This window comes from Bos indicus, chromosome 6 (genome assembly GCF_029378745.1).
Source record: "Bos indicus isolate NIAB-ARS_2022 breed Sahiwal x Tharparkar chromosome 6, NIAB-ARS_B.indTharparkar_mat_pri_1.0, whole genome shotgun sequence".
Lineage (NCBI taxonomy): Eukaryota > Metazoa > Chordata > Mammalia > Artiodactyla > Bovidae > Bos > Bos indicus.
Genome location: NC_091765.1, coordinates 69786585 through 69811966, shown reverse-complemented (window position 1 = coordinate 69811966; position 25382 = coordinate 69786585). Strand labels below are relative to the sequence as shown.

Genomic DNA, 25382 nt, shown 5'->3' with positions numbered 1-25382 from the left:
CAGGGCAAGGTGTTGGGCCTCCACACTTGCTGTGACTCCACACTTCAGCTTCCTAAGTAGGTTAAAACCAACATTTCCAAAAATACGTTGAATTTGTTAGTCATCAAATGCTTAATATATACTTCCTTGCCTCCTGCTCCCTGAGCATTTTACTGGCCAGGATTCAGAAACCGGAGCTAATCTAGAACTTGACTCCAGAGCCCTCTTGGGCCCGGGGCCTGTGACCAACCAGTTCAGTAGACTACCTCTTCCTCCTCTTAGAAGAGAGGTTAAGATTAAGGCACTATTACTGCTGAGTCTCTTAAAGTAGGAAAACTCACACGTTACCAGGAAGCTGGTGTTTTCCTTGCATTCCGATACGAGGCCTCCAGGTCGGTGGCTGCTTGTATGGAAGTCTTGTCATATGTTTGTACTAGAAGACAAATTTATATTTATAAATTTTGCATTCTTCATTTCAGTATTTAAAATGTAAAGAGTTAAAAATATTTTATTTGACTGATGGTACTTTGATGAATATAAAGTAGTCAGGCTGAGAATTGACCTAAAATGGAGAACTTCACTGTAATTCTGGTTGATAACTACGGGGAGACTGACGTGGATCCACATGTCCTTCCAGGGGGTCCTAGAGAGCTAGCAACCCTGGGCTTCACGGGAAGCTCCCTATAGGCGGTTTGTCCGCCCGTGCAATGGGAATTTATTTCAGTTGACTCCTTGAATACTAAGCTCTTGCAGAAATAAATCACATTTAGAATGTTTCCATTGTCCCTTTAGTAAATAACCTGTGTTCAAGAACTATTTCTGCAGGGTCTCTGTTCACGGCCTATCTGGAGGATCATGCATGCTATGGTTATCAGGGATGCTGCCTGTTTTTCTGCAGAATTTATGTCATTTGTAAACATTGTCTTACTACTTCAGACCTTGGGTTGAATATAAATCCTAAAGTAAAGCATGTATGGGCAACTGTGGGTGTGCATGACTGGCTGGACCAGCAATGACTTGGGTGACTATTTTTAACTTCAGATTGAAGAGTTCTTCTATGGGAGTAAATCTAAGCATGTGAGCTGATGTTTGGAATCTTCTGGATAATTCTGTTGTCCTCTGCTCTTAGATGATTGCAGACTCCCATCATATGGGTCTACTATAAAGAATTCCCACGAGAGTGATGGGCTGTTGAGTGCAATGGCAGACTTCCCTACCAAGGGATATTGGCAGTGGGCGCAGTTGGGGCACAGCAGAGGGTCAATTCAGTGCACCTCTCTTGACCCAGACTGGCAGTGAGAGGGTGTGTGGAAGTGAAGCTTTTACTTCTTTGATCCTGAGTGGGCATTTTTTAAGTCTCAAGACTACATCTTTATTTTGCAGTATCATTCTGTGCATATATAATATTTATCAACAATCCACAATAGGCCAGGCCCAGAATGAAAGAAAAATCTATATAAGCCACAATTTCTGCCTCTGAGAAAATGACCTCTGAAAGGTAAAAGAGAATTTGAAAACACACACATGTTGAGTTCATGGTATAAGCCACTTTGCCCTTGAGTTTCTCTCTCATGGACGGTAATAAAAACGTGAGACAGTAAAGCTGACCCCCTTCAGTATTTACTTAGCACAAATAAAGAGCTCATTGTTCAGTGTTTTGAAAACAGTCCTGAGTGAAAATGTGATGGTATTGGCACACCTGACTGAAGACTCTCTAGGGTTATTTTCTTGATTAAGTTTAAACCCAATGTCCTGGACATTTCTTCCCCGAAGACCTACGCTGGAACCTCTCCTGACCTTTTCTTCTATCAGGGCCCTTCTCTGTTGTTGTTGTTCAGTTGCTCAGTCACGTCTGACACTTTGTGACCCCGTGGACTGCAGTGCGCCAGGTTTCCCTGTCCTTCACCATCTCCTAGAGTTTGCTCACACTCATATCCATCAAGTTGGTGATGCCGCCCAACCATCTCGTCCTCTGTGGCCCTCTGCTCTTCCTGCCCTCAATCTTTCCCAGCCATCAGGGTCTTTTCCAATGAGTTGGCTTTTTGCATCAGGTGGCCAAAGTATTGGAGCTTTAGCCTTAGCATCAGTCATTCCAGTGAATATTCAGACCCTTCTCTGTACCATTTTCCATAAACACAGACTCAGCTAGCTGCCTACAGGGTGGGGAAGGTTTTACTGCCAGAGTAAAGGACCAGGGACTATTACCCTATGGAAAGGTGGTCAAATAACAAGTCTCGTTGGTCATTGTAGCCTGGCTTAACATCTCCACTCTGACTGTACTTAATGCATTCTTCACATGACTTTCCAACCCTGAACCCCCTTTCTCCTGGCCCTGCCTAACTGAGAGCTGTTCTTTTAGTTCTCCTGGGCACAGAAGAGATGAGGCAATTTTCTGCCTTTGTTTTTGAGAGAACCATTGAGCATCCATCAGATTATGCTCCAAGCAATTCTTTAAAGAAATCACATTCTCCTAGACACCCATTCCAAGAAATATTCCTTACCTTGGTTCCTGGGCATTTATTATCCATCCATATACATGCTCAACCCCTGCCATCACTCTCATGAAGTTTGAAGTCTATTTTTGCTAATTTGCCTGTGATCAAGAAAGACTATTCCAAGAAATGGTCTCTTTAACCGAGTTGAATTCTCTTTCATTCAACAGATATTTATTGAGCATCTACTATGTTCTAGGCGCTGTGGTGAGAATACAGTAGAAAACAGGACCAGTAGAGCTCCTGCCCTCAAGGAGTTCCCTGCTTAGTGACAAGGAAAAAATACAAGAAAACTGGAGGTGATTGATGATTGGTGATGTCTGAGCTGACATTTAAGGATAAAGAGGACTCAGAGCCTGGAGGCAAGGATTAGGGTTAAGACTGTACTGTTTACAGCAATCCATGACCATTTGAAAGTAGGATTTTATTCCCCAAAGATTATATTAGATAGGACTACATCTGAGGATGGGTAATAAAAAATTCAAGTTATATTGATCTAACTATGTAGAAGTTTCCTTTTTCTCATCTAGCACAAAGTTTGGGGCTAGGAAGCTCACAACTAGTATGATGTTGCCATCAAGAATCCAAGCTCCTTCTGCTTTTCAGTTAGCATTCATCCTCATAATCATTACCTCGTGGCCTCAAAATGGCTGCTCAAGCCCCAGCATCACATCCAATTTCCAGGCAAAAAGAACCAGGCCTCAAAGGCAAAATGCAGTGTACAAACTGAGACTCCCTCCTTTAAAGAGCTTTCTAGGCTGTGTCACCCAGTAATTTCTTCTTATACATTGTTGGCCATTGTCATATTACGTGGCTGCCTGCCTGTGGGAGAGGCAAAGTGCATCACCACCATAAACAAAACACAGGTGCTCTTAAAAAGAAGAAGATGAGATTAGATATTGAATAGGAAACCAGCTGTTTTTGTAAGAGTGACAGAAACAATAAAAAACAGTACCTTCATTTTAATATTGCATTCATATCCATTAAGGCATCTTATCCTTTTGAAATGCAAGAAGTGAAAGGTAGACATCTTTCTTTTTAATAGAGACTTGGAGAAGCAATCTGACCTACCCAAGATCATCAGAAATACAATCCAGCACACTCTGAAGCCCATAGTCTATGTTATATACGATGCTACTTATGAGTTATGCTCTATACAGTAGATCCTGGACATTCAAGATGAGCATGTCCCAGGACTCTGTGAAACTCTGTATTCAGGAAAAGACTGAGCAGGAGGAAAGAAGGGCCAGGATGAGACCAGCAGAGCCTCTTGGAAATGGATACTGATCTGCCAGCCAGGCTCATCCACAATTATTAGTGGCTATTAATAACATTTACAACAACAGCTAAACACTCATGCAGTCCTTTGTTCTTACAGGCATTATTTCATTCCACCTTCATAACAACACTGTGAGTTAAGCATACTATTGTTGTCTTTACAAAGGAGGATACGGAAGTTCAGAGAGATTAAGCAACATGTCCAGTATCGCACAGCTCATTTATGGCAGAGCTAGGGTTCAGACTCAAAGCCTGTTTGATGACAGCATCTCAATTCCAAACCTAACTTCCTTTTTTATGCTCTTCACAGACTCTGACTCTCTTGCATACCAGAGAAAGGGAGTGGAATTCAAATTAGGACCTCCAAAGAATTATAGATGCCATGCTTTATCAAGGTTGTGTATCTCAGATCTAAACTGTAGAAGTGAAATCTGTACATCCTCAGGGTCTACTGTAGTTAAAGTCTTTTAGCACTGTCAAAGATGAATGCAAATCTCTCATGCCAGTTTCCTGCTTTTGTGTATATGTGTGTGTGTGTGTGTGTTTAAGTCGCTTCAGTCATGTCCAACTCTTGTGACCCCATGGACTGTAGCCCGCCAGGCTCCTCTGTCCATGGGATTCTCCAGGCAAGAATACTGGAATGGCTCGCTGTTTCCTCATCCCGGGGATCTTTCCGACCCAGAGATTGAAGCCATGTCTCTTATGTCTCCTCTTTACCACTAGCACCTGCAGTTGGTGTCATCCTGTAGATTTTCCCTAGTCTTCTTCCTGTGAAGTGGAGTTTGTTGTAATTGCCCGGTTATGGTTAATGTAACTATCTTTTTGAGCCAGTTCTGTTAAGATTTGGGTCTTTAGTTACCAAAATGGATTTTCATCTTCTTAAATATGAACTGGAAGGAGAGGAATCTGAGGCTTCTATGGTTTTCAGAGCTTAGGCATGCAAAGAAGCCCTCTTGTTAAGACAGGTAGTATGGTCTGGAATCATAGACCTCAAAGGTGGAAGAGATGCTGTGGTCCAGCCTCCACAGAACCAAGGAAATAGGCATTATTAGCTCTGTTTCAAAAATGAGATGACTGAGGCTCAGAGCTTCAGTGAAATGCCCAGAATCCTGCAGCTAGTGTCAGAGCCTAATTCAATTACTCCAGGGAGCAGGAGGAATGGAATAACATTTCTTCTTGATCAGGAGTCTGTATAAACTGTTCTTAAAGAACTTCATGTCTGTCTATTGAGGCTTTTGATTAGTCTCAGAGAGAATGGCACAACCTATTCTGTCATAGGGACAGTTTTCAAAATGAACAGGAAAGACATCACTTCCCTTACCTCTGTCTGTGTGGTCAGGACATTGACAGGTAAATTACCTTAAGTACATATTCTAAATAGACATGGAGAGGTGGAGCTGGTTCCTATTAACATTCCTGTGCAACAATATCCAAAGACTCACTTTGAGCTCAGCTCTCTAGGCTCTGTTCCAAAGATGCTGATTTCAACCTGTGTCATCCTCCAGTCAAGCTGGAGGACAGCTTCTGAGTATCTGCTTATTCACACAGTGGGCTCTGCATGTGCCATGTTCATGCCCTCTTCCAACACAGATCAGCTTCCAGCCCGTCTGCTCCCAGCCAGTGATGTAAATGTACCAGCTGCTTCCTAAGAACCAGTCGGCAGGAGGGGGCAGGTCCCTTTCCCAGGCATCAGCCTGCCTGCTCTCAGCCTAACCCTCTCGCCAGCCTTGGTGGGGCCCTTCGTTCTCACATCTCCCCATCTGAGAATCAGAGCACCTCACCGTCCTCATATGAGCCTGTGGTTTATCAACGCAGCTCCAGCTAAGGGCTCTGAGTCTGATTCTCTATGATCTGCTGATTGTGGGAACATGGCAAAGGTTGTTTAAGGGGGGGGCTGGGCCGGGCCCCTGCCACTGACAGACAGAAAGAAGGTGGCTGGTGGGGGGAGAAAAAGCTGCACCCTGATCGGAAAATGAAGGCGCTTCTGTTGCTGATCCTGCCTTGGCTCAGCCCTGCCAACTACGTTGACAATGTGGGCAATCTGCACTTCCTATACTCAGAACTGTGAGTCCCCTCTCACCGTGCCTGCCTGTGTCTGTGTGTTGGGGTGTCGGGGGTGGGACTGAGTCCATCCTTGGGCCAGCATGTCGGTTTAGAGGAATAAATTCCACATCCACTAGATGCACTTGGACAAAACATCCTGCCAGTAGTCTGAAGTCGCGTGCTTAGCGGTCTGTGACTTAACAGAGAAACATCATCTTACTGATGCAGTGCTTTCCCAGCAAGGCATTTTTTCCCTGGCATCTGTGCCAACACTGCTTTCTTCCTTTCTTTCTTTTTTTTTTTTTTTTGATACTCTGCTTTTTCTCAATAGCTGCTTCTTCACTTCCCTCCATAAATAGAACCAAAGGACCATTAAGAACAGAAGCTGCGTGTACAGACCTGAGGTCTCTATTGGACATTTCTAGTTATAAACAGATATCATCCTTTTTTGAGACAGTCGGTCTCTAATCCTGAAAACACCAAGAGTGTCAGTATGGGGGCAAGATAGCCCTATATGTAAAAAATCTACACCCTTTTTGTTTTTATTTTTGATAATTTTTATGCATCGGAAAGCAGAAAGAACCCTGCAGTGAATACCTAGATATAATCAGAAAGCAGAAAGAACCCTGCAGTGAATACCTAGATATACCTAGATATATCACCTAGATATAATGATTAACATTTTGCCAATTTTTCCTCATTGTTTTATTTTTTATGGAAGTGGTTTGGAGTAGATTCCTGTCATCATAACATTTTACCTCTAAATATTTCATTATGCATCTCAAAAAAAAAAAAAAAAAAAGACATTTTCCTCCATGACCTATGTTCATTTTGTAAGAGGAAATGACTCACATCCCCAATCTTTACAGTGATATTTTTCAGGCTGTTACTGTTAATAAGCTTTGAAAAAGGATTGCAGACTGATGTGAACAGCTTCTAGCAATCAGATGAAAAGTGCTGCTGTGTATGTCTCAGTGTTGGGAGTATTTACAGAAATGTAGTTCTCTTTACTCACCAGACAGGTAAAAATAGCAAGAGTTGCTTCTTTATAAATTAGAGTCAGGGTGGGGGGTAATTGAAAAGAGGGACTCTAAATAGAGTCCAGACATCCCAGAATAGAAAAGCTTGACTGGTCAGATTTAAGTAGAGATGCTCACATGTTTAGATATAACCAGTGCCTCTGTTATAGTTAGGCAGACTGATCAATTTGCCCAGCGCAGTAGATGCTCAATAAATGCTCCAGAAGCAGAGAAGAGAATGAATGACCTGGGTCTATGAAGGACATTCATTTTGAGGACTCTTCATTTCAGGATTTCCTGGTCCTCCTACCTTATTGGAATGTAAACCCAGTCCACCTTGGATAAGAAGGTTCATAGAGAAAGTATCTGGCTTAAGCCTGAATAGTGAGCATCTCTGGGGTAATAATGACATTGTGGAAGCTTTTCTAGAAAAACATATGATGGCAGATTTAATTGGGATTATGGAAAAGCCCCTTCCTCTCTCATGATGGATGCTGAAGCTATCTCTCAAATCTAGTGCCAGAAAGTGTTCCTCCCAGCCCTTTCCACCTGCATCTCTCCACCCCGACCCCCCACCCCCATCTACTATCCTTGTTATTTGCTGTATTAATTTCCCAGAGCGGCTGCAACTAATTATGTACAAGACAGCACATATTTAATCTCTCACAGTTCTGGGGGCTAGGAGCTTGACATTAAGGTGGCAATAGGCACACTCTGTGAGGACTGTGGGGGAGAATCCTTCCTCACCTCTCCCAGCTTCTGGGGGCTCCAGGCATTCCTTGGCTTGTGGCTGCATCACTTCAGTCTCTTCCTCCATCTTCACACAGCCTTCTACGGTTTGTGCTCTCCAGTTCTACATCTTCTTCCCCTCTTATAAGGATACATGTCACTGGATTTAGGACTCATCTGGATAATCCAGATGATCTTGAGAACCTTAGTCTAATTGCATCTGTGAGACTCTTTATCCAAATAGGGTCACATTCACAGGTTCTGGGTGGCATGTTTTTAGGGGCCACCATTCAACCCATGTCAAGTGCTAATGAGGAACCCTTCCATTGAGTTACTTTCCATTTATAGCCTAATTAAAGGCAGGCTCTTACAGTTTTCTTTTCCACAAATGCATGAATCAAAGGCAACTTTTCTGAGTGAGTTCAAGTTAGCCACCCAATGTGAAGCAATCCAGGAGGCATGATATGAGGAAATTAGAAATACCACCTTCCTGTACTGATTTGATAGAACTTTCTTAGAAGCTCCCAGTTCTGTGCAGCTGTTACCTGATGCTGCTAGTGATAGTGAACTAATTAGTGAATTAATGACATGTTTCAGGTACTGGGGCTTCCCTTGTGGCTAAGCTAGTAAAGAATCCACCTGCAATGTGGTTCAGGTACTGCGGCATGTACTGGAAGGAATATATGGGCAGTAAAAAATTAGTCACAGCACCTACCCACAAGAAGTTGAGGATTTAATTGAGAAGATAAAATGTATATAGATAAGAAATATAAACAATGATCTAAGACATAAAGGGGTAAGTCTTTAGACAGTAGGTTACGTAACCAGTTGAGAGGAGGAGGAGATTGTGTATTTCAGTGAAATTGATCAGGGAAAGCTTGGCAAGAAGATGGGGGCCAGAGCAGGAACTTTAATTAGGAAGGAATTAGGCAGAATCAGAGATGCACAGATAAATGTTTCAGGCAGAGTTTCAGAAAGGATAAGAGGTGGCTGTGGTTGTCAGCAAAGGTTAGAAAACAACTGAGAGCTGTGAGTGGCACTGCTGGGTGGATCTGCTCAGTATTCTCAGCTCTGGGGCCACAGGGTGGTGAGATGCTACTGTCGGCCGCTGGGATCTCAAAGGTGGAGTGCATTAACCAGGCTTTTTCTGACACCCTCGTCTAGGCTTTGGCGTCCAGGCCTTGGGTGAAGCTTGCCCTGTGTCCTGAGCTTCCAACCACAGAACTCCTTCTGGATTTTCCTTTCTCTCTGACACCAAGACTCCCTCAGCCTGAGTCCTCTTCCCTAGCATCCCAGCTGGAAAACTGGAGTTAATCCAGTAAGTGGATTCAAATTTAAGATGTGGTCCCCAGGGGTCTCAAACTCAAATGTCTAGAGGAACCAGGCAGGAGTTATCTAAACATGTGAATCATTCAGATCTAAGATTACAGGAAGGCCTGAGGCCTCCAATCAACTGCTGAGAAAGTAGGTGTACAAATATGTATGCACACACACACATATATATATATATATATAAACATATACGAAAAGAAATAGAAAGTGAAGTCGCTCAGTCATGTCTGACTCTTTGCAAAGCCATGGACTATAGCCTACCACACTCCTCCATCCATGGGATTTTCCAGGCAAGAGTACTGGAGTGGGTTGTCATTTCCTTCTCCAGGGGATCTTCCTGACCCAGGGATTAAACCCGGGTCTTCTGCATTGTAGGCAGACGCTTTACCGTCTGAGCCACCAGGGAAGTCCATACACATATATATGTATATATAATGTCAGGGGAGTGTGTAATTTCCTCGGTTCTATCTCATCACAACAAAATTTGAGGTGACAGACGTTAAAGCCCTTGGACAGGCCGTGTCACAGCTCTCAGCTCTCGGACAGACTGTGTTACAGCTGTTGGACAGATCAGTGGTACAGCTCCGTGTTACAGCTCAATTTTATTTAGAAAATAAAAGGAAAATACATCCTTGAGGTGTGACGGCATGCTGACCCAAAAGACATGAAGAGAAGAGGAGAGAGTATGAGCCTGAGAGAGAGAGCCCCAGCCCTTTGGCTCCTCTTTTTATATGTTTTTTCCTCCCCCTGAGCCTGCCCTGTGTAAACTGGGCTAGCCAGGAGTGCTGTTTGTCCTACGTGAGGTCCTCACTCGGGTCCTCTGAGCTTCCTTTGTTCTATTTTCACGGGCTTTTCCCTTCCTTGTCTTTTAGCCACCACCATTCTGGACTCCTTTTTCCTATTCTAACTACCGAACATATAATATACATATTATGTATACAGGTTCGATCCCTGGGTTTAGAAGATTCCCTGGAGAAGGGAAAGGCTACCAACTCCAGTATTCTGGCCTGGAGAATTCCATGGACTGTATAATCCATGATTCAGTTCAGTCACTCAGTTGGCAAAGTAATGTCTCTGCTTTTTAATATGCTGTCTCAGTTCAGTTCAGTTCAGTCACTCAGTCGTGTCCAACTCTTTGCAACCCCGTGAATCACAGCACGCCAGGCCTCACTGTCCATCACCAACTCCTGGAGTTCACTCAAACTCATGTCCATCAAGTTGGTGATGCCATCCAGCCATCTCATCCTCTGTCGTCCCCTTCTCCTCCTGCCCCCAATCCCTCCCAGAATCTAGATTGGTCATAACTTTCCTTCCAAGGAGTAAGTGTCCTTTAATTTCATGGCTGCAGTCACCATCTACAGTGCTTTTGGAGCCCAGAAAAATAAGGTCAGCCACTGTTTCCACTGTTTCCCCATCTATTTGCCATGAAGTGATGGGACCAGATGCCATGATCTTCATTTTCCGAATGTTGAGCGTTAAGCCAACCTTTTGACCCTCCTCTTTCACTTTCATCAAGAGGCTCTTTAGTTCTTCCTCACTTTCTGTCATAAGGGTGGTGTCATTTGCATATCTGAGCTTATTGATATTTCTCCCAGCAATCTTGATTCTAGCTTGTGCTTCCTCCAGCCCAGCGTTTCTCATGATGTACTTTACATATAATTTAAATAAACATGGTGACAATATACAGCCTTGACGTACTCCTTTTCCTGTTTGGAACCAGTCTTTTGTTACATGTCCAGTTCTAACTGTTGCTTCCTGACCTGCATATAGGTTTCTCAAGAGGCCAGTCAGGTGGTCTGGTATTTCCCATTTCTTTCAGAATTTTTCCACAATTTATTGTGTCCACACAGTCAAAGGATTTGGCATAGTCAATAAAGCAGAAATAGATATTTTTCTGGAACTCTCTTGCTTTTTCCGTAATCCATCAGATGTTGGCAATTTGATCTCTGGTTCCTCTGCCTTTTCTAAAACCAGCTTGAACATCTGGAAGTTCACAGTTCATGTACTATTGAAACCTGGCTTGGAGAATTTTAAGTATTACTTTACTAGCATGTGAGATGAGTGCAGTTGTGCAGTAGTTTGAGCATTCTTTGGCATTGCCTTTCTTCGGGATTGGAATGAAAACTGACCTTTTCCAGTCCTGTGGCCACTGCTGAGTTTTCCAAATTTGCTGGCATATTGAGTGCAGCACTTCCATAGCATCATCTTTTAGGATTTGAAGTAGCTCCACTGGAATTCCATCACCTCCACTAGCTTTGTTCATAGTGATGCTTCCTAAGGCCCACTTGACTTTGCATTCCAGGATGTCTAGCTCTAGGTGAGTGATCACACCATCATGATTATCTGGGTCATGAAGATCTTTTCTGTACAGTTCTTCTGTGTATTCTTGCCACCTCTTCTTAATATCTTCTGCTTCTGTTAGGTCCCTACCATTTCTGTCCTTTAGCGAGCTCATCTTTGCATGAAATGTTCCCTTGGTATCTCTAATTTTCTTGAAGAGATCTCTAGTCTTTCCCATTCTATTGTTTTCCTCTATTTCTTTGCATTGATCACTGAGGAAGGCTTTCTTATCTCTCCTTGCTATTCTTTGGAACTCTGCATTCAGATGCTTATATCTTTCCTTTTCTCCTTTACTTTTTGCTTCCCTTCTTTTCACAGCTATTTGTAAGGTTTCCTCAGACATCCATTTTGCTTTTTTGCATTTCTTTTTCTTGGGGATGGTCTTGATTCCTGTTTCCTGTACAATGTCACGAATCTCCATCCATAGTTCATAAGGCACTCTATCAGATCTAGTCCCTTAAATCTATTTCTCACTTCCACTATAGTCATAAGGGATTTGATTTAGGTCACACCTGAATGGTCTAGTGGTTTTCTCCACTTTCTTCAATTTCAGTATGAATTTGACAACAAGGAGTTCATGATCTGAGCCACAGTCAGCTCCCAGTCTTGTTTTCACTGATTGTATAGAGCTTCTCCATCTTTGGCTGCAAAGAATATAATCAATCTGATTACGGTGTAGACCATCTGGTGATAATTCATGGATAGGGTCACAAAAGAGTCAGACAGGACAGAGCAACTTTCACTTTCATATATATATAAACATGTATATGTATACATAATAATATACATATTATGTATAACATACATGATACATAAAGTAAACATGTATACATATATACTGGCTTGATGTTGTTTTAGTTGCTAAGTCATGTCCTATTCTTTTGTGACCCCATGGACTGTACCCCACCAGGCTCCTCTGTCCATGGGATTCTACAGGCAAGAATACTGGAGTGGGTTGCCATTTCCTCCACCAGGGGATTATTCCCCACCCAGGGATCAAACCCATGTCTCCTGCCTTGGCAGGCAGATGCTTTACCACTAAGGGAAGTCCATAGATACTGGCTAAAAGGCATTCAATTCAACTTAACTCCAAATAAAAACACCTGTGTGCAATCCAGCAGACGCTTCTGCCTGCATGGTTTGGCCTTGAGGGCCAAGAGTTTATGACCCTAGGCAGCTCCTTCTTTAAACATTTCCATCAGCACCTGTTGACATGACCCAGAGGAGAGTGAATTCCATAGAAGAAGCCTAAAACCAGAGTGTTTAGTATAAAGGAGTCCCAATCAGAGATTAGGGGGCAGGGAGCCGAGGATCGCTCTTGGGGTCTACAGAAAGCCTGCCGAAAGGATCAAGGGCAGTGCTTTCTTTCATAAGCCCTCACCTCCAGACTTCCATGAACTCTCTCTGAACTTTCTAGATGCCCAAGCAAATTTAAGAAATAGACTTTGAGTTTCACACACATGAGCACGGTTCCAGCCTTATAGCCTTTCTGGGTCTATTTACAGCCTCATGCACGTCCAGACTTATAGGTGAAGTCCTTGGAGCAGCGAGGGTTCATAAGGACCACCCACATAACAACTGAGGGCTGACTTTTTTTTTTTTACTTTAAAATGCAGATGTTCGGGCTCTAAATCAATTCCCTAAAACAAAAGTCTTGGGTGGAGAGCATCCATTTTCATTCTCAAGTTCCCCTTGATTCTTATGAGGCCCATCCTATTTTCATTCTTAACAAAAAACTCCCCAAGTGATCCTTCTGGGCATTACAATTTAAGAACCCTCAGTTCCAGCTCAGGTGTCGACTCACCCTGACATCCTGTGGAAAGTCATCTCTCCGTCCCTCTGCGTTCCTCTGTGGTGTGTCCTCCACAGCGTTCCCATCCATTCTGCTCTGCCTGCTGAGTCCTAAGAAGGAGGGTTGGTTGAGAGTTGTTTATTTCTGTACACCCAACTTCTGCACAGTACAGGCTTAAATTGAACTAAATGAAGAATTCACCTCGTGTCTTGGCCAGTTCCATGACAAGTTGTCTGTATCTCAGGTTTTGCAGAAAGCAGCACTGGGCCTGAGTAACTGAAATGGCTGCTGCTGCTGAGGTTAATAAATCTGTGGCTTTTGTAATATTTCTTTAAATATTTTGTTTAGCAAAAATCCCACGGAGAAACTAGAGTTGGGGGTGGTGAAATGATGAAATGAATTTTATGATACACTCCCAACTCTCAAAAACTATTTACAGAAAATTGAAAGTTTTGTCATCTTTCCCCAGCCGTTCAAATTCTATCTCCTATAGTGTCTGAAAACAATTCTCACTTTGTGTCATATTTTGGTGGAAGCTGTGTTTATGCTTGTGGTATAGAGTCTGAGTGAATTTCCAGCAGCTGGAGCCCTATTCTTCAAAGCAGGTAACTGTCCTTTGTTTGAAAGATGAAAGTATCAATAAGGCAGCTAGGCACCGTCAGCCAATGGGGGATAACTGGTCCCTAAAACTGGTGCTGTGCTATTGCCGTGTGGCTTCTCAGGTTGCAGGAAACTCTGGCTGTCTTTCTCACTTACAGTCAAATATTCTTGGTTTGGAACCGACATCACTAGAAACAGAATCCATGCCCATATCTGGAGGGAGAAATTGCACTCTTTCCTGACCCCTGCAGAGAGAGTAGCTCTAAACAGGGACGGTTTATTCCCCCTGGAGTTTTGTGCTCGGGAAATTAAAATGCATGACTCCAGTTTTGCAACCTGAATCATTTAAGGCTATGGAAGGATGTCTCTGGAGAAACTGCCAAGAACAGCAGTTCTGAGGCGGCCCTGTGTGTGTCCTTCTGGGAAGTAGGGTAGGGCCTGGGAGTTAGAGACGCAGAACACCCACCACATGTCTCAGGTCCAAGGAGCCCAGCCACCCTCTGCTCCCTTAGCAGAACTTCCTTGAACCAACTTGCAAAACACACCTCTGACAAATTGCAGTCTTCATTGGGGTTCAACAGACCAATAAGAGCCTTAAATCACACCCCACTGGGCGTTCTGGGCTTTCAAGGGTTTCAAGATGGTTTGCCCTGGTCCAACTTCTCCATTTCCCCTTCTTAAGGGAAAGGTCATGTGGCAGCACTGGCCTCCTCCCTGCTGGCTTCAGCCAGATTTGGCCGTGAGCTACACAGCCCGGGGAAGCATCTTTTCCAAAGGCTTTGTACTAAGCCGAGGTCCACACAAGCCATGTCGAGACTGTTGCTGTTGGACTCTTCTTCGTGTGAGTGAGGAGGAAGAGGGTTGAGGGAGAGGAGTGCAGTAGAATGACCTCAGCATCCTTTTCCTCCTCACTTCATTTGCACTGTGTTAACGACTCCCAGCACTTTCCAAGTTTAAACCAACAGAGTGAACTCCATGGGTTTGCCAGGAGATGCTTTCCAAGTTAAGTCTCAAAGAAATTATCTTTTTCATCAAAATTGAAAAGGAAACAAAACAAAACAAAACTGCCCATCTCTGTATTTTTCTCATCCTATGTTTTGAGAATCCAAGGTCAAGTTTAGATTAGGATTTAGAAGGAAGGACGTAGCATTTACAGAGGAAATGGGGTGAGGTGGAGAAATCCTGCTCCACTAGAGAGGAGCAAGGTCCATTCTGGGGGAGTAGAGCCAGAGTCCTTTTGTGTTCAATGACTCTCAATGTCTTCCAAAGCTTTGCAGCTCAGCACATGTCTAATAGGGCATTTCCCCCTTAAATCTACAGCTTGTGTATCTGGAAGGAAATTGAAGCTGCATGTTCCCAATTCATTATACTCAACTCATCAAAATGGTGCTTTGTAATGATGCTTTGTCCAAAGAGCATAGTGATCCTGTTTAATGGTCTTATTTTTTTTCTCCTTGAGAATCAGCAAGTTCTCTTTTGCCAGTAGAAAAGCAACATCAGTCCCAAATTATTTACTTCCTGATCTAAAATGCCAAATGCAGGGACCTCAAGGTACCACTCTAGAGCTCAGTAAATTGTCTGCTTTTCTTGATGTCACTTAACTATGTCAGGTAGATGAAAGACAGTGGGGATTTTTTTTTTAATAGTGGGTCTCACTGATTTCTTCATGTTTGGTTGATTTTTGTTTTAAAATTCTTAGCTTTTATAATGAAAACTTCAGTGTAAAAGTAGAGTATAAGGAATCCCCATGTACATTAACACCTGTCTCCAATAATTAATAATTCATGGCTTTTTTCATCTATATCATCTTTTGAAGCAAATCCCAAACAGCATAGTTCATCTGCAGATGTCTTAGTGTTTATCTCTAAAGGATACAAGTTCTTAAGAAATGTACTATAACATTAATATCACACAAAACAACCATAATCCCTTAATATCAAAATGCAATCAGTTTAAATATGCAATCAGTTCAGCATTTCCCTGTTGACTTGGCAAACTCCAAATACCAGGTTAGTAGCTAAAAAAAAATACAGCAATTATTTAATTTACTGTAAAGTTGAGGGAAATGGAAAGAAGACAATTGTTGCATCCAAAACATGGAACAATCTTATGAATTCAACCAAGACAGGTATTTTTGATGACTTTGTCACCCAGAGGCTTTATGAGGGGAAACTTAAAGAGTCAGTATCTTCTCCTTAAAGTGATAATCTCCCAACTTTTTTCATCACAGTGTTATTTACTCAGCCATGTCCTACTCTTTGCAACCCCATGGACTGTAGCCCGCCAGGCTCCTCTGTCCATGGGATTTCCCAGACAAGAATACTGGAGAGGGTTGCCATTCCCTTCTCCAGGGGATCTTCCCAACCCAGGAATCAAACCCGGGTCTCCTGCATTGCAGGCAGATTCTTTACTGTGTAAGCCACCAGGGAAGCCCTTTTTCCATCACAGACCCATAGCAATACATTCCAGGCAAGAATACTGGTGGGATCTTTCCCACTCAGAGGTTGAACCCAAGTCTCCTGTATTGCAGGCAGGTTCTCTACCATCTGAACTACCAGGGAAGTCCTTACCTATCCTGTGTTGTGTTGTGCTAAGTCGCTTCAGTCGTATCCAACTCTTCGTGACCCTGAAAAACCCTGACAGGCTCCTCTGTCCATGGGATTCTCCAGGCAAGAATAGTGGAGTAGGTTGCCATTTCCTTCTTCAGGGGATCTTCCTGACCCAGGAATCGAACCCACATCTCTTATATCTTCTGCATATGTATTTACAAATTATATACATGTATTAATGTGTTATATCCATTATAAGACATACAAAAATGCTGTTAAAGGATCAGAAAATTCTGCATAAGAGCTCTATTATAGTCCCCCACATTCCTCATGGGTATCATCACTTTGGCGACTACCACAGAGGAATGGCAGGCTCTCAGGACTGGTTGGCATCAGAACACAACCCCTTCATTAAAGTAAACAGGGGAAATTTCCCACTGCCAGTCTGTGGGATTGGCCTTGGAAGGAATAGGGCAGGAAATGGCCCGTTTCTGCAAGCCAACGAAAACTTGCAGACCAAACAACCAGACAACTTTTCTCCTAGTTATTTCCCCATTTTCAATCATCATTACTTCTTCTGCATGGCCCATGTGGACCCTACTCTCTTCCAGCTTCCTCTATCCTGAACAACATCTGCTTTCATAAACATTGGGTCTGGTGGCATTGGAGGGCCGGGGTGGTCCAGGGTTGTGAAGCCTGAAGCATTTAGAGGAGTCCTCTTTAAAAAAGAAACAGAATCATGAATTCATACTGGCTAGGTCCCTGGTGAGGTATTGGAAGGACTCATGCATGCCTTGAGCTGGAATCATCAGTCTTAACAGTAACACTGCCTCCCGCTCCCGTGCGTGAGCACTGAAATACCAGCTGTGTGTCTGTGTCCCCTTTCCCTCCCCACTTCTCACTGTCTTTTAGTTATGGAACAAGCTCTGGGAATTCTGGTGCCCCTCTAAGCCCACTCCTCCTGTGTTTTAACTCCCACATATCCAGAGCTAGCACAGTCTTCCTGACTGTTCTGTGGGCCAAGGGAGTACTTGTGGCCCTTTTCCACCATCTTCCTTCATTATCAGTTCTACCCAGAAGAGTCAGGGAGAGGCCTGGGCCCCAAGGCCTTTGTCACCCTGAGAACCGTAATGAAGTGGCCCACCACTGAAAAGTTGGAGGTGAGATAACTTGGTGATTAAAGGCACACACTCTGCAGTCAGGTTGACTCAGCTTCCTATTCAGTCTCTGCCAGCTGGGCAAACTTAGACAAGTTACGTAGCCTCTCTGAGCTTTTCTCCTCTATAAATGAGGGTAGTGACACCTATCTCACAGATCGCGAATATTGAATGCAATTATATAAAGCATTTAGTACAGTTCCTGGTACCTAGCAAACCCTTATGGAGAAGGAAATGGCAACCCACTCCAGTACTCTTGCCTGGAAAATCCTATGGATGGAGGAGCCTGGTAGGCTGCAGTCCATGGGGTCGAGAAGAGTTGGACCCGACTAAGCGACTTCACTTTCTCTTTTCACTTTCATGCATTGGAGAAGGAAATGGCAACCCACTCCAGTGTTCTTGCCTGGAGAATCCCAGGGACAGTGGAGCCTGGTGGGCTGTCATCTCTGGGGTCGCACAGAGTCAGACACGACTGAAGTAACTTAGCAGCAGCAGCAAACCCTTAAGTTATGGATTTTATTAGTAGTAATAACAGTAGTTATAAGAATTTCTTATCAATTCTAAGATAATTCTTAATGTAAGAGCCACCCTTATCTTCTAATGGCACTGTACAAAGATAATGGGTAATGCTTTTTTTCTATTTCTGTAAAATAATGGTGCACCTACAACAGATGAAATATTTAATGAAATTTGATAATAGCTGAACTTCATCCAGGATGAGCAGGGATGGGCTGAGATCAAGAAAGTGGAATTACTGAAAGTGTACTTTCCCTCCTTTCTTCCCTCCCTCCCTCTCTGAAGACTTAGCTCAGACAGGGATGACTAGTGTCTCGGAAAACCTGGGGAAACGCCGAAGCCGTTTGTCAGTGGACGAGGGGCCTGCCTCCCACACAGCTCTGTAGGTCCTTGTCTCTGAACTGACTCCCGTGCTTCCTCCTCCCCAGATTCATTCCTCCCCACTTAGCTACTTGTCTTGTAACCTTGACATTGCAGCTCCTACTTCTCCTTTCCTCTTTCCTACCCTTCTTCCCCCTTTCCTAATTTGCAGAGGAAGACTGGATCCAGCATGGTTCTTGGCTGAGGAGTCTGTGACCCAGAGTCATATTTTTTTTTCTAGCCAAACAGGGCTGTGGAAATGATCCAACCCAATCTGCCCACTTTGTAGAACATAAGGTATAGGAATTCACCCAGATAACTCAGCCCTACCAGTAACAAGCTATGTGACCTCAAACGTGATGTTTTGGGGAAACAATGTTAATGCATTCATTATTTTAATTTTTCCTCAGGAAACAGTAAAACTGGAGTTAGTTGTCAAAATTTAACTGACAGTTTTGGACAAAACAATGGCATAGATGTGGTAAAAATGATACACGTGACATCACCTTTAAGGAGTGAGTGACTTCTGAGGGTATATCACCACCCAGGCGTGCTCAGCATTGTTGGGGGACTTCCTTGATCAGTTTTGTACAAATGCAACCTGAGGTCCTTAGAAAGATAAAGCTTCACATTGGAATATGGCATTCCAAGGATTTTCATATAATCCCAAGGGTCTCATATACAGGGGATGGCAGCAGAGAGACAGGGTGGAGCCCAATCACGAAGCAGTCACAAGCTTCAGCTTGTAGTGATTAAAACCATGGCTTCAGAAGGTACTCAAATCCGAATTCAGGTTCTGGCCTGTCACTTACCAGCTGTGTAACCTTGGATAGATTACTTAACCTCAGCTAGGCCCCAAGTTTCTCATCCTTAAATCAGAGTTTTTAACGATAAGTACCTAACCCCTGGGTTAAAAATTAAATATATGCATGAAGCACTTAGTAGATGCTTGGAGCATTCCAAGGACACTATAAACATTTGCCATGGTTATGATAACCTAGCTCATTTGAACCTCATAGCAAATGTAGTGACTCCCCATCTTATTGATGAGAAAACTAAGCTTCATTGAGCTTAAGGAGGTTCCCCTAGAATACAGGCATCCTGATTCAAGGACCAAGGCTGCTTTTCTACTGCATCTCCCTTTGTTGCCATGGAGATGGCATTGCTGAAATGCATCTTGGGTTGCTCCAGGCCTTTACAATTCGTTAGCACCAGGTTGGGGAACTGAGATGGATTCAGAACCCCAAAAGTCAATTGTTTTGTAGATGACACCTTTCCGAGTGAGATATTTGGGTAGTTTCTCTGGCCAGTCGTGCTGAAGACAGAGCTTTCCAGCATGCACAACTATTTTTGCCACTGGAGTAGGCATAAGAGGGCAGACTACAAGTGGTCCCAAAGACTTTCTTTAAAATGGTCAGCCAAAAATGGTTTTTGGCCCCATAAGTTAATTGATGATAGATTAAAGAAGATCAAAGGGATTCTGTTGCAAATGCATCTGGAATAACCCTTCCCTCCAAGATGCTGCTGCAGTTTTTGTAGAAAAACATCTGGGCACCATCAAAAGTAGAAGTCCCCCCCATCCTCTCTCCCTCTATGAGACAAACCCTGTGCAGGTCGTATAGCATTATGGTCATGAGCGTGGGCTCCAGAAAGCCAAACCGACCCTGGTCCTGTCATTCACTATATGTGGAGGCTTCAGGCAGCTACCCTAATCTCCAAGATCACTCTTCTGGAGTGAGTGGGGACTACAGTCCCGGCAACATGCCTGCCACGTGAGCATTCACAACCAATGTTAGCTCTTACGCTTGGGGCTTTGCTACTCTACAATGCAGCTTCCTATGTGCATTTTTCTCTTTTCAAAAGAGGAGTGGTGTTGGTGTCTGATTACTGAAGGCTCCTTGCTGACGAGGTACCCCTCTTATGGTCGCGTTGGATGCTAGTCAGGACAGCAGCCCAACCCCATCAGGGACTTATATTTCCTTTACCATCGTGAAAGAATGACTCAACCCCTGAGAAGTACTGATTCTCCAAGAAAAGCCCCCAGACACTTATAGTCAGCTTCCAAGAATTAAACAGTCCAAATGGCAACTAGACAGGAATGGTGTCTAGGGTTCAAATACATGACTGGGGAGGGTAAAGGAGAGGAAGAGAAAGTGTTCTCTTTAACTCAGCATCATTTCCTTACAAAAGAACCAACAACTTAGATTATTCTGCAGAAAAAGAGTCAGTTTGTTTGTTTGTTTAATCCCTCTTCAGTTCCTTAGCATCAGTAAAGAAAGCATCAGGGCAATGAATTGACTTTTTTCACCTCAATTTTCTTGGTTTCTCTGCACATCCATCTATCCCCTCCTACTTTCTTGGTGTGGTTGACAGAGTTGGATCAAGGCATGTGGACATCCAAGGAGTCCAGTGGTTTGGTTCTCCTTCAAATTCTTTTAACATTTAACATTTAACAAAGGCAGGGAATTTCTATTAATAAAAACAGTACCTTACAGAAACTGTCTGCTTGGTCCAGTAGACATAAATTAATATTCTGGATAAGTCTAACAAGACATTTCCTATTCCTCTGTTTAGCATTTTGTTTTTTAAGTGTGATTTTTTCCAAACTAGGCACCTTTAATAGATGAATTAGTGTGCATTTAGGCAATAAAAAGAAAGTGTTCCTGAGAAGAGTATAATTTAGTAACAAAATTTATTGAGTACCTGTGAAGTATCAGACATGTTTGAGACTAGAGATTCTGTAGTAAACATATATTCCAGTGAGAGGGCAGAAAGCAAGCAAATATATAGCATATCAAATAGAAATAAGTGGTATGAAATAAAGCAGCATCTCCATACCCTATTTGATTGATATAAGAAGGTCTTTCTTACATAAAAAAACATAGCACTTGAGCAGAAATCAGAAGGTGGAGGTGGGGCAAGGTGTGAGGGTGTCTGATGTTGGGATGAGCACGGGTTTTGGAGTCGAGCTGTGCTGTTTGCAAACCCCTAGATCTGACACTGTCTAGCTTTACATCTCCGTATATGGCCTTAACCTCTTTGTCCTCAGTTGTCTTATCTGTGAAATGGGAGTGGAGAGACCTGCAGCACAGGATTCTTGTGCTGACTACTGACTGACTACTCAGGCATGGAAACCCATGGAGACCCATGGAAAAGGAACTGGCATCTGGGTGGGCTGGGGGAATGTGACTTCCTGTTGCTGCCACTTTACCTTTTCTGGATTATTCTTCAATGAGGGTTGGTGGAGGACAGTTACCTGGTTAAAGCTTGCTCTGAGTCACATCCTCTGAATATAATTTTCAGTGGAATCTCAAATACCAGCAACCTCCCTCTCCACACACATTTTTCTTTTTTAGATTACTTTTTTAAATCACATACATGTTTAATTAAGAAACTAATAATGCAATAATACTCAAATAAAAAGGAAGCATATGTTCAATTATCATGTTCCATATTTCAGAGAAGAGGCATTAAGGATTTATGCCAAACCTATCTAGGAAGCTGAAATTAAGAGTTTTATCCTTTTTTTTTTTTTTTTTAAAGAGATTGCACCTCTTAACATACTCCTATTCATATCTGTCTCATGGATTATTTTTTAAGCAGTTGATGTCTTACTATAACTGGAGGAGGCCATGGCAACCCATTCCAGGATTCTTGCCTGGAGAATCTCCATGGATAGAGGAGCCTGGAGGGCTATAGTCTATGCAGTCACAAAGAGTCAGACACAATTAAGCGATGTAGCGGGCAGCAGCAGACAGGTATTATTATAAAGGAAGGTGGAGCAAATCCAGACCCAAAAAAACAGTCATCATAGCTAGTAGCCTCCACTTGTTTTCCACTGAAAATAGTATATTCGTCCCTGGACCCTCCTCACAGTGGCTTCTCAGAGGCTGTGAACCTCTGAATGCCCTGTACCAACGTAGCACTGTTAGAAGCTCTGCGAAAGATGCGACTGAAGGCGGAAGAAACAGTGGCTGCAAACCAAGCGCTCCTTTACTCACCACCTTGTTTCCCCTTAACTTTTTTTTTTTTTTTTTTTTTTTACCATTTAACTTTTTATTTTGTATTGGAATATAGCCAATTAACAATGCTGTGATAGTTTAGGTGGATAGGAAAGGGACTCAACCATACAAATACATGGACCCATTCTCCTGAAAACTCTTCCTCCATCCAGGCTGCCACATAACACTGAGCAGAGTTCTCTGCTATATGGTAGGACCTTGTTCTCACATCCCCATTCTTAATCAGTGTGAATTCGTGTTTAATATTCTCATCCCTAAACTGTGTTGTTCTCTAAATTTATCCAGCCTGTTTGTATCTGTTTCCAGTGGATTCTCTCTTTGCAGATGTATCTATGTCTAACCTAGTTTATTTTTTTTTCTTGCTCCTCTTTCATATTTTCCATGGCTCTCCCCACCAGAGTATCATCCATAAATTTTGTGACACCCCTTCCTGGGTCATCTGTCAGGGTACTAACTGAGACTGATGTGGTGGCAGATTGTTAAGACATCTTCTGAAACATGTCCCTATGACTGGGCTTAATACCATGTTTGTTTGAGATTCCTGTCCATTTTCAGCCTCCCTTCTGAATCTTTAGTCTCATGGTGAAATCTTAACTGAGACACTGCATGTTTATGCACCTTAATGTCCCCCTCCTCATCCCTTTACATTCTTAACTACAAGAATGTGTCAAAGTTGTCAAGATAATCTCAAGTTCATCTGCAGTTATCTAAATGCAGACATTGTTTTATTCATCTCTACTATTCTGAACCTCCCTAAATTTTACCTCCCTAATGTTTATTCTGGCCTTCCCAGGCGACTCAGTGGTAAAGAATCTGCCAGCAACGCATGAGACCCAGGTTCAATCCCTGGGTCGGGAAGATCCCCTGGAGAAGGGGATCCCACTCCGATATTCTTGCCTGGGAAATCCCAGGGAAAGAGTAGCCTGGAGGGCTACAGTCCATGGGGTCACAAAGAGTCAGACATGACTTAGTGACTAAACAACAGCAACGTTTATTCCACAGCTTTTAAAACCAGCAATTGCATATATCATATGCTAATTTTTCACTACCCTTTCCTTCTGTTTTCTTTCTACATTACTGCCACATGTTGTTGGTCTTTTTCCAAGCTTCTGACATTCCCCCTGTGTGCAAGGTAATTTTTCAGAAATAATTATTCATCTTTACTGCACCATTGTTCAGTAAGCATATTAGTCAAATTCTTTTATTCCCTGGGGCTGTGTGTCATCTGGAGCAGCTGATTTATGTGTGTGTGTGTGTGTCTGTGTTTGCCAAATATTCCTTTACCTAATTTTTTCTTGTCCAAACTACTCTGCCTAAGTTTAATTATTCAAATTTTTATTTATACTTATTTGTACTTATAAAGATATCTTTAAGGAGTTTAGCATTTCATGTGTTAACATTTTCATTTCAGCGTTTGCCTCTTTTAAAAACTTAGATCTGTGTTCTTTCAAGCTTCTTGGCCTATTTTTTTATGACTCAGGGTGAGCTTACAGATTTCAAAGCTATTGCTAAGTATTAAATCCTCCTGTTTCAACTCATGTGTATTCTTCTCTGAGTTTAACAAAGTCCATTGTCTGGGCATTTTACTGTTCTTAAGTATTGAAAACTGTTTAGTGATTCTAAGAGTTTCTGACATAGGACTGAATAGATGTCCTCTTTTTCCATTTGATATAAATAGTTAGAGACTGGAGTTAAAGAATTATGAACTGTGGATTTCTTTCAGAAAATAAGGCAATGGAATATGCTGATCAGCTTCTTAGAACCCACCAAGTCTCATCTTCCTAAAGAGCAGAATTTTCCACTATGTGAATAGTTTGGCACTAATTATTCACTCTTTCCCTCCGAGAAATCATTTTATTCAACCCAGCCTCTTTTTTTAACATGACCTTGCCAAGTCATCATGCTCTTACAGAGCATTTTGCTGAAGTTTATTCTGTGTCCTGACTTGGTTGATACCTCCACCCACCCACTGGAGAATCCTCAAGTCATAGAACACATTCCTGCCAGTTATTTTTAGAGGCTAGTCCAACACCCTTATTTTACTAAAGACAAATGTTTGACCCCAATAGGCGAGGACACAAATCTGTAAGGACTCTTTGCCAGTGATGACTCCAACAGAAAACTCTGTTTCTGATGCAATAACCCTTCTTAATGAGCTTTGCCAGCTGGTGTGGCACTTGCCTTGGAGGCTGTGTTGGAGAGCAGTTAAGTGAGGCCCATTGTCATTTGAAGCGGTTGGCAATAAAAGTGGCTGTGCAGTTTTATTGTATTCAAATGGATTCGATTTGGTATTGATTAGTAGCCTGAGCAAAAAAGAATTGGATCAAACCCAAATACTAAATTTCCAGTTTTAACTGTGCAGCCAAATCAAAACCTTTGTCATGGATGACAATTGCAAGGACTGCAGAAATTATTACTAACGGCTGCTAGTGGTGGAAGAGGAAGCAGCCTGGTCATGATGAGTCCCCTACAAGCAGCTCTTGTCACTGTCCTCAGGAAGCAAACTTTTCATCTTAAAACAAGCAGTAAACAACGTCTTTGGTAGTATCAATTTTATATAGATAACAGAAGTCCTGGTGTTTGGAGACTTATGTATATATACACGCAAAAGGGATCAGAGCAGGGGTTAAAGCAAACAGGTTGGAGCTGAATTACTCTCTAAAAATTAAAGACTTTGTGTGAATCATGATCCTGCTACTAGAAGAAAAATGTCAGTTCTAAAATATTACCGAACCCAGAACTAACCACCCCCACACCCCAGGGCCACTTTCACCAGAGACGGTCTGCATTCTGCCTATGGAATGTGTACCTCTCTAAATAAACTTGCTTTCACTTAAAAATTTTCTTTCTTTTAATAAAATATTACCTACCAAAGTTCTAAAATCTTATGCTTAGGTGAGTCATTTTAAAAGGGGGAACTAAGGACCATGTGAGCATTTATCAGCCCAGACATAACTCAGTGGGTGAATATCTATGTAAGTCTTATGGACAGGAGGTAAAATAACGTTCCCTCTTCTTGAGACTCTGATTAGAGCACCAGAAGGGTAGGAAATATTGCTGGGGACCTTCTGGGAAGGAGATAGCGGACGTTCTCTAGCTCAGATCTAGCCTAGGGCAGCTTCACTTGGCGGAGGGCCCTTGTGGTCCCATTCCTGCCAGAGAGAGCTCTTAACC

General features: G+C 42.7%; 1 protein-coding gene across 7 annotated transcripts in view; it reads left to right on the top strand.

Moving 5' to 3' along the window:
* Nucleotides 1-25382, top strand: part of LNX1 (ligand of numb-protein X 1) — a 190863-nt gene that overhangs the window by 82549 nt on the left and 82932 nt on the right. Inside the window, exon 1 of one of the 7 annotated variants that reach the window (XM_070791431.1) lies at nucleotides 2973-5813. The exons of the other annotated variants lie outside the window; for them this stretch is intronic. Within the exon in view, the coding sequence (XP_070647532.1) occupies nucleotides 5722-5813 (92 nt within the window). The 5' untranslated portion in view covers nucleotides 2973-5721. Of the gene's footprint in view, nucleotides 1-2972; nucleotides 5814-25382 lie in introns of those variants that run through there. 7 annotated transcript variants of the gene reach the window in all.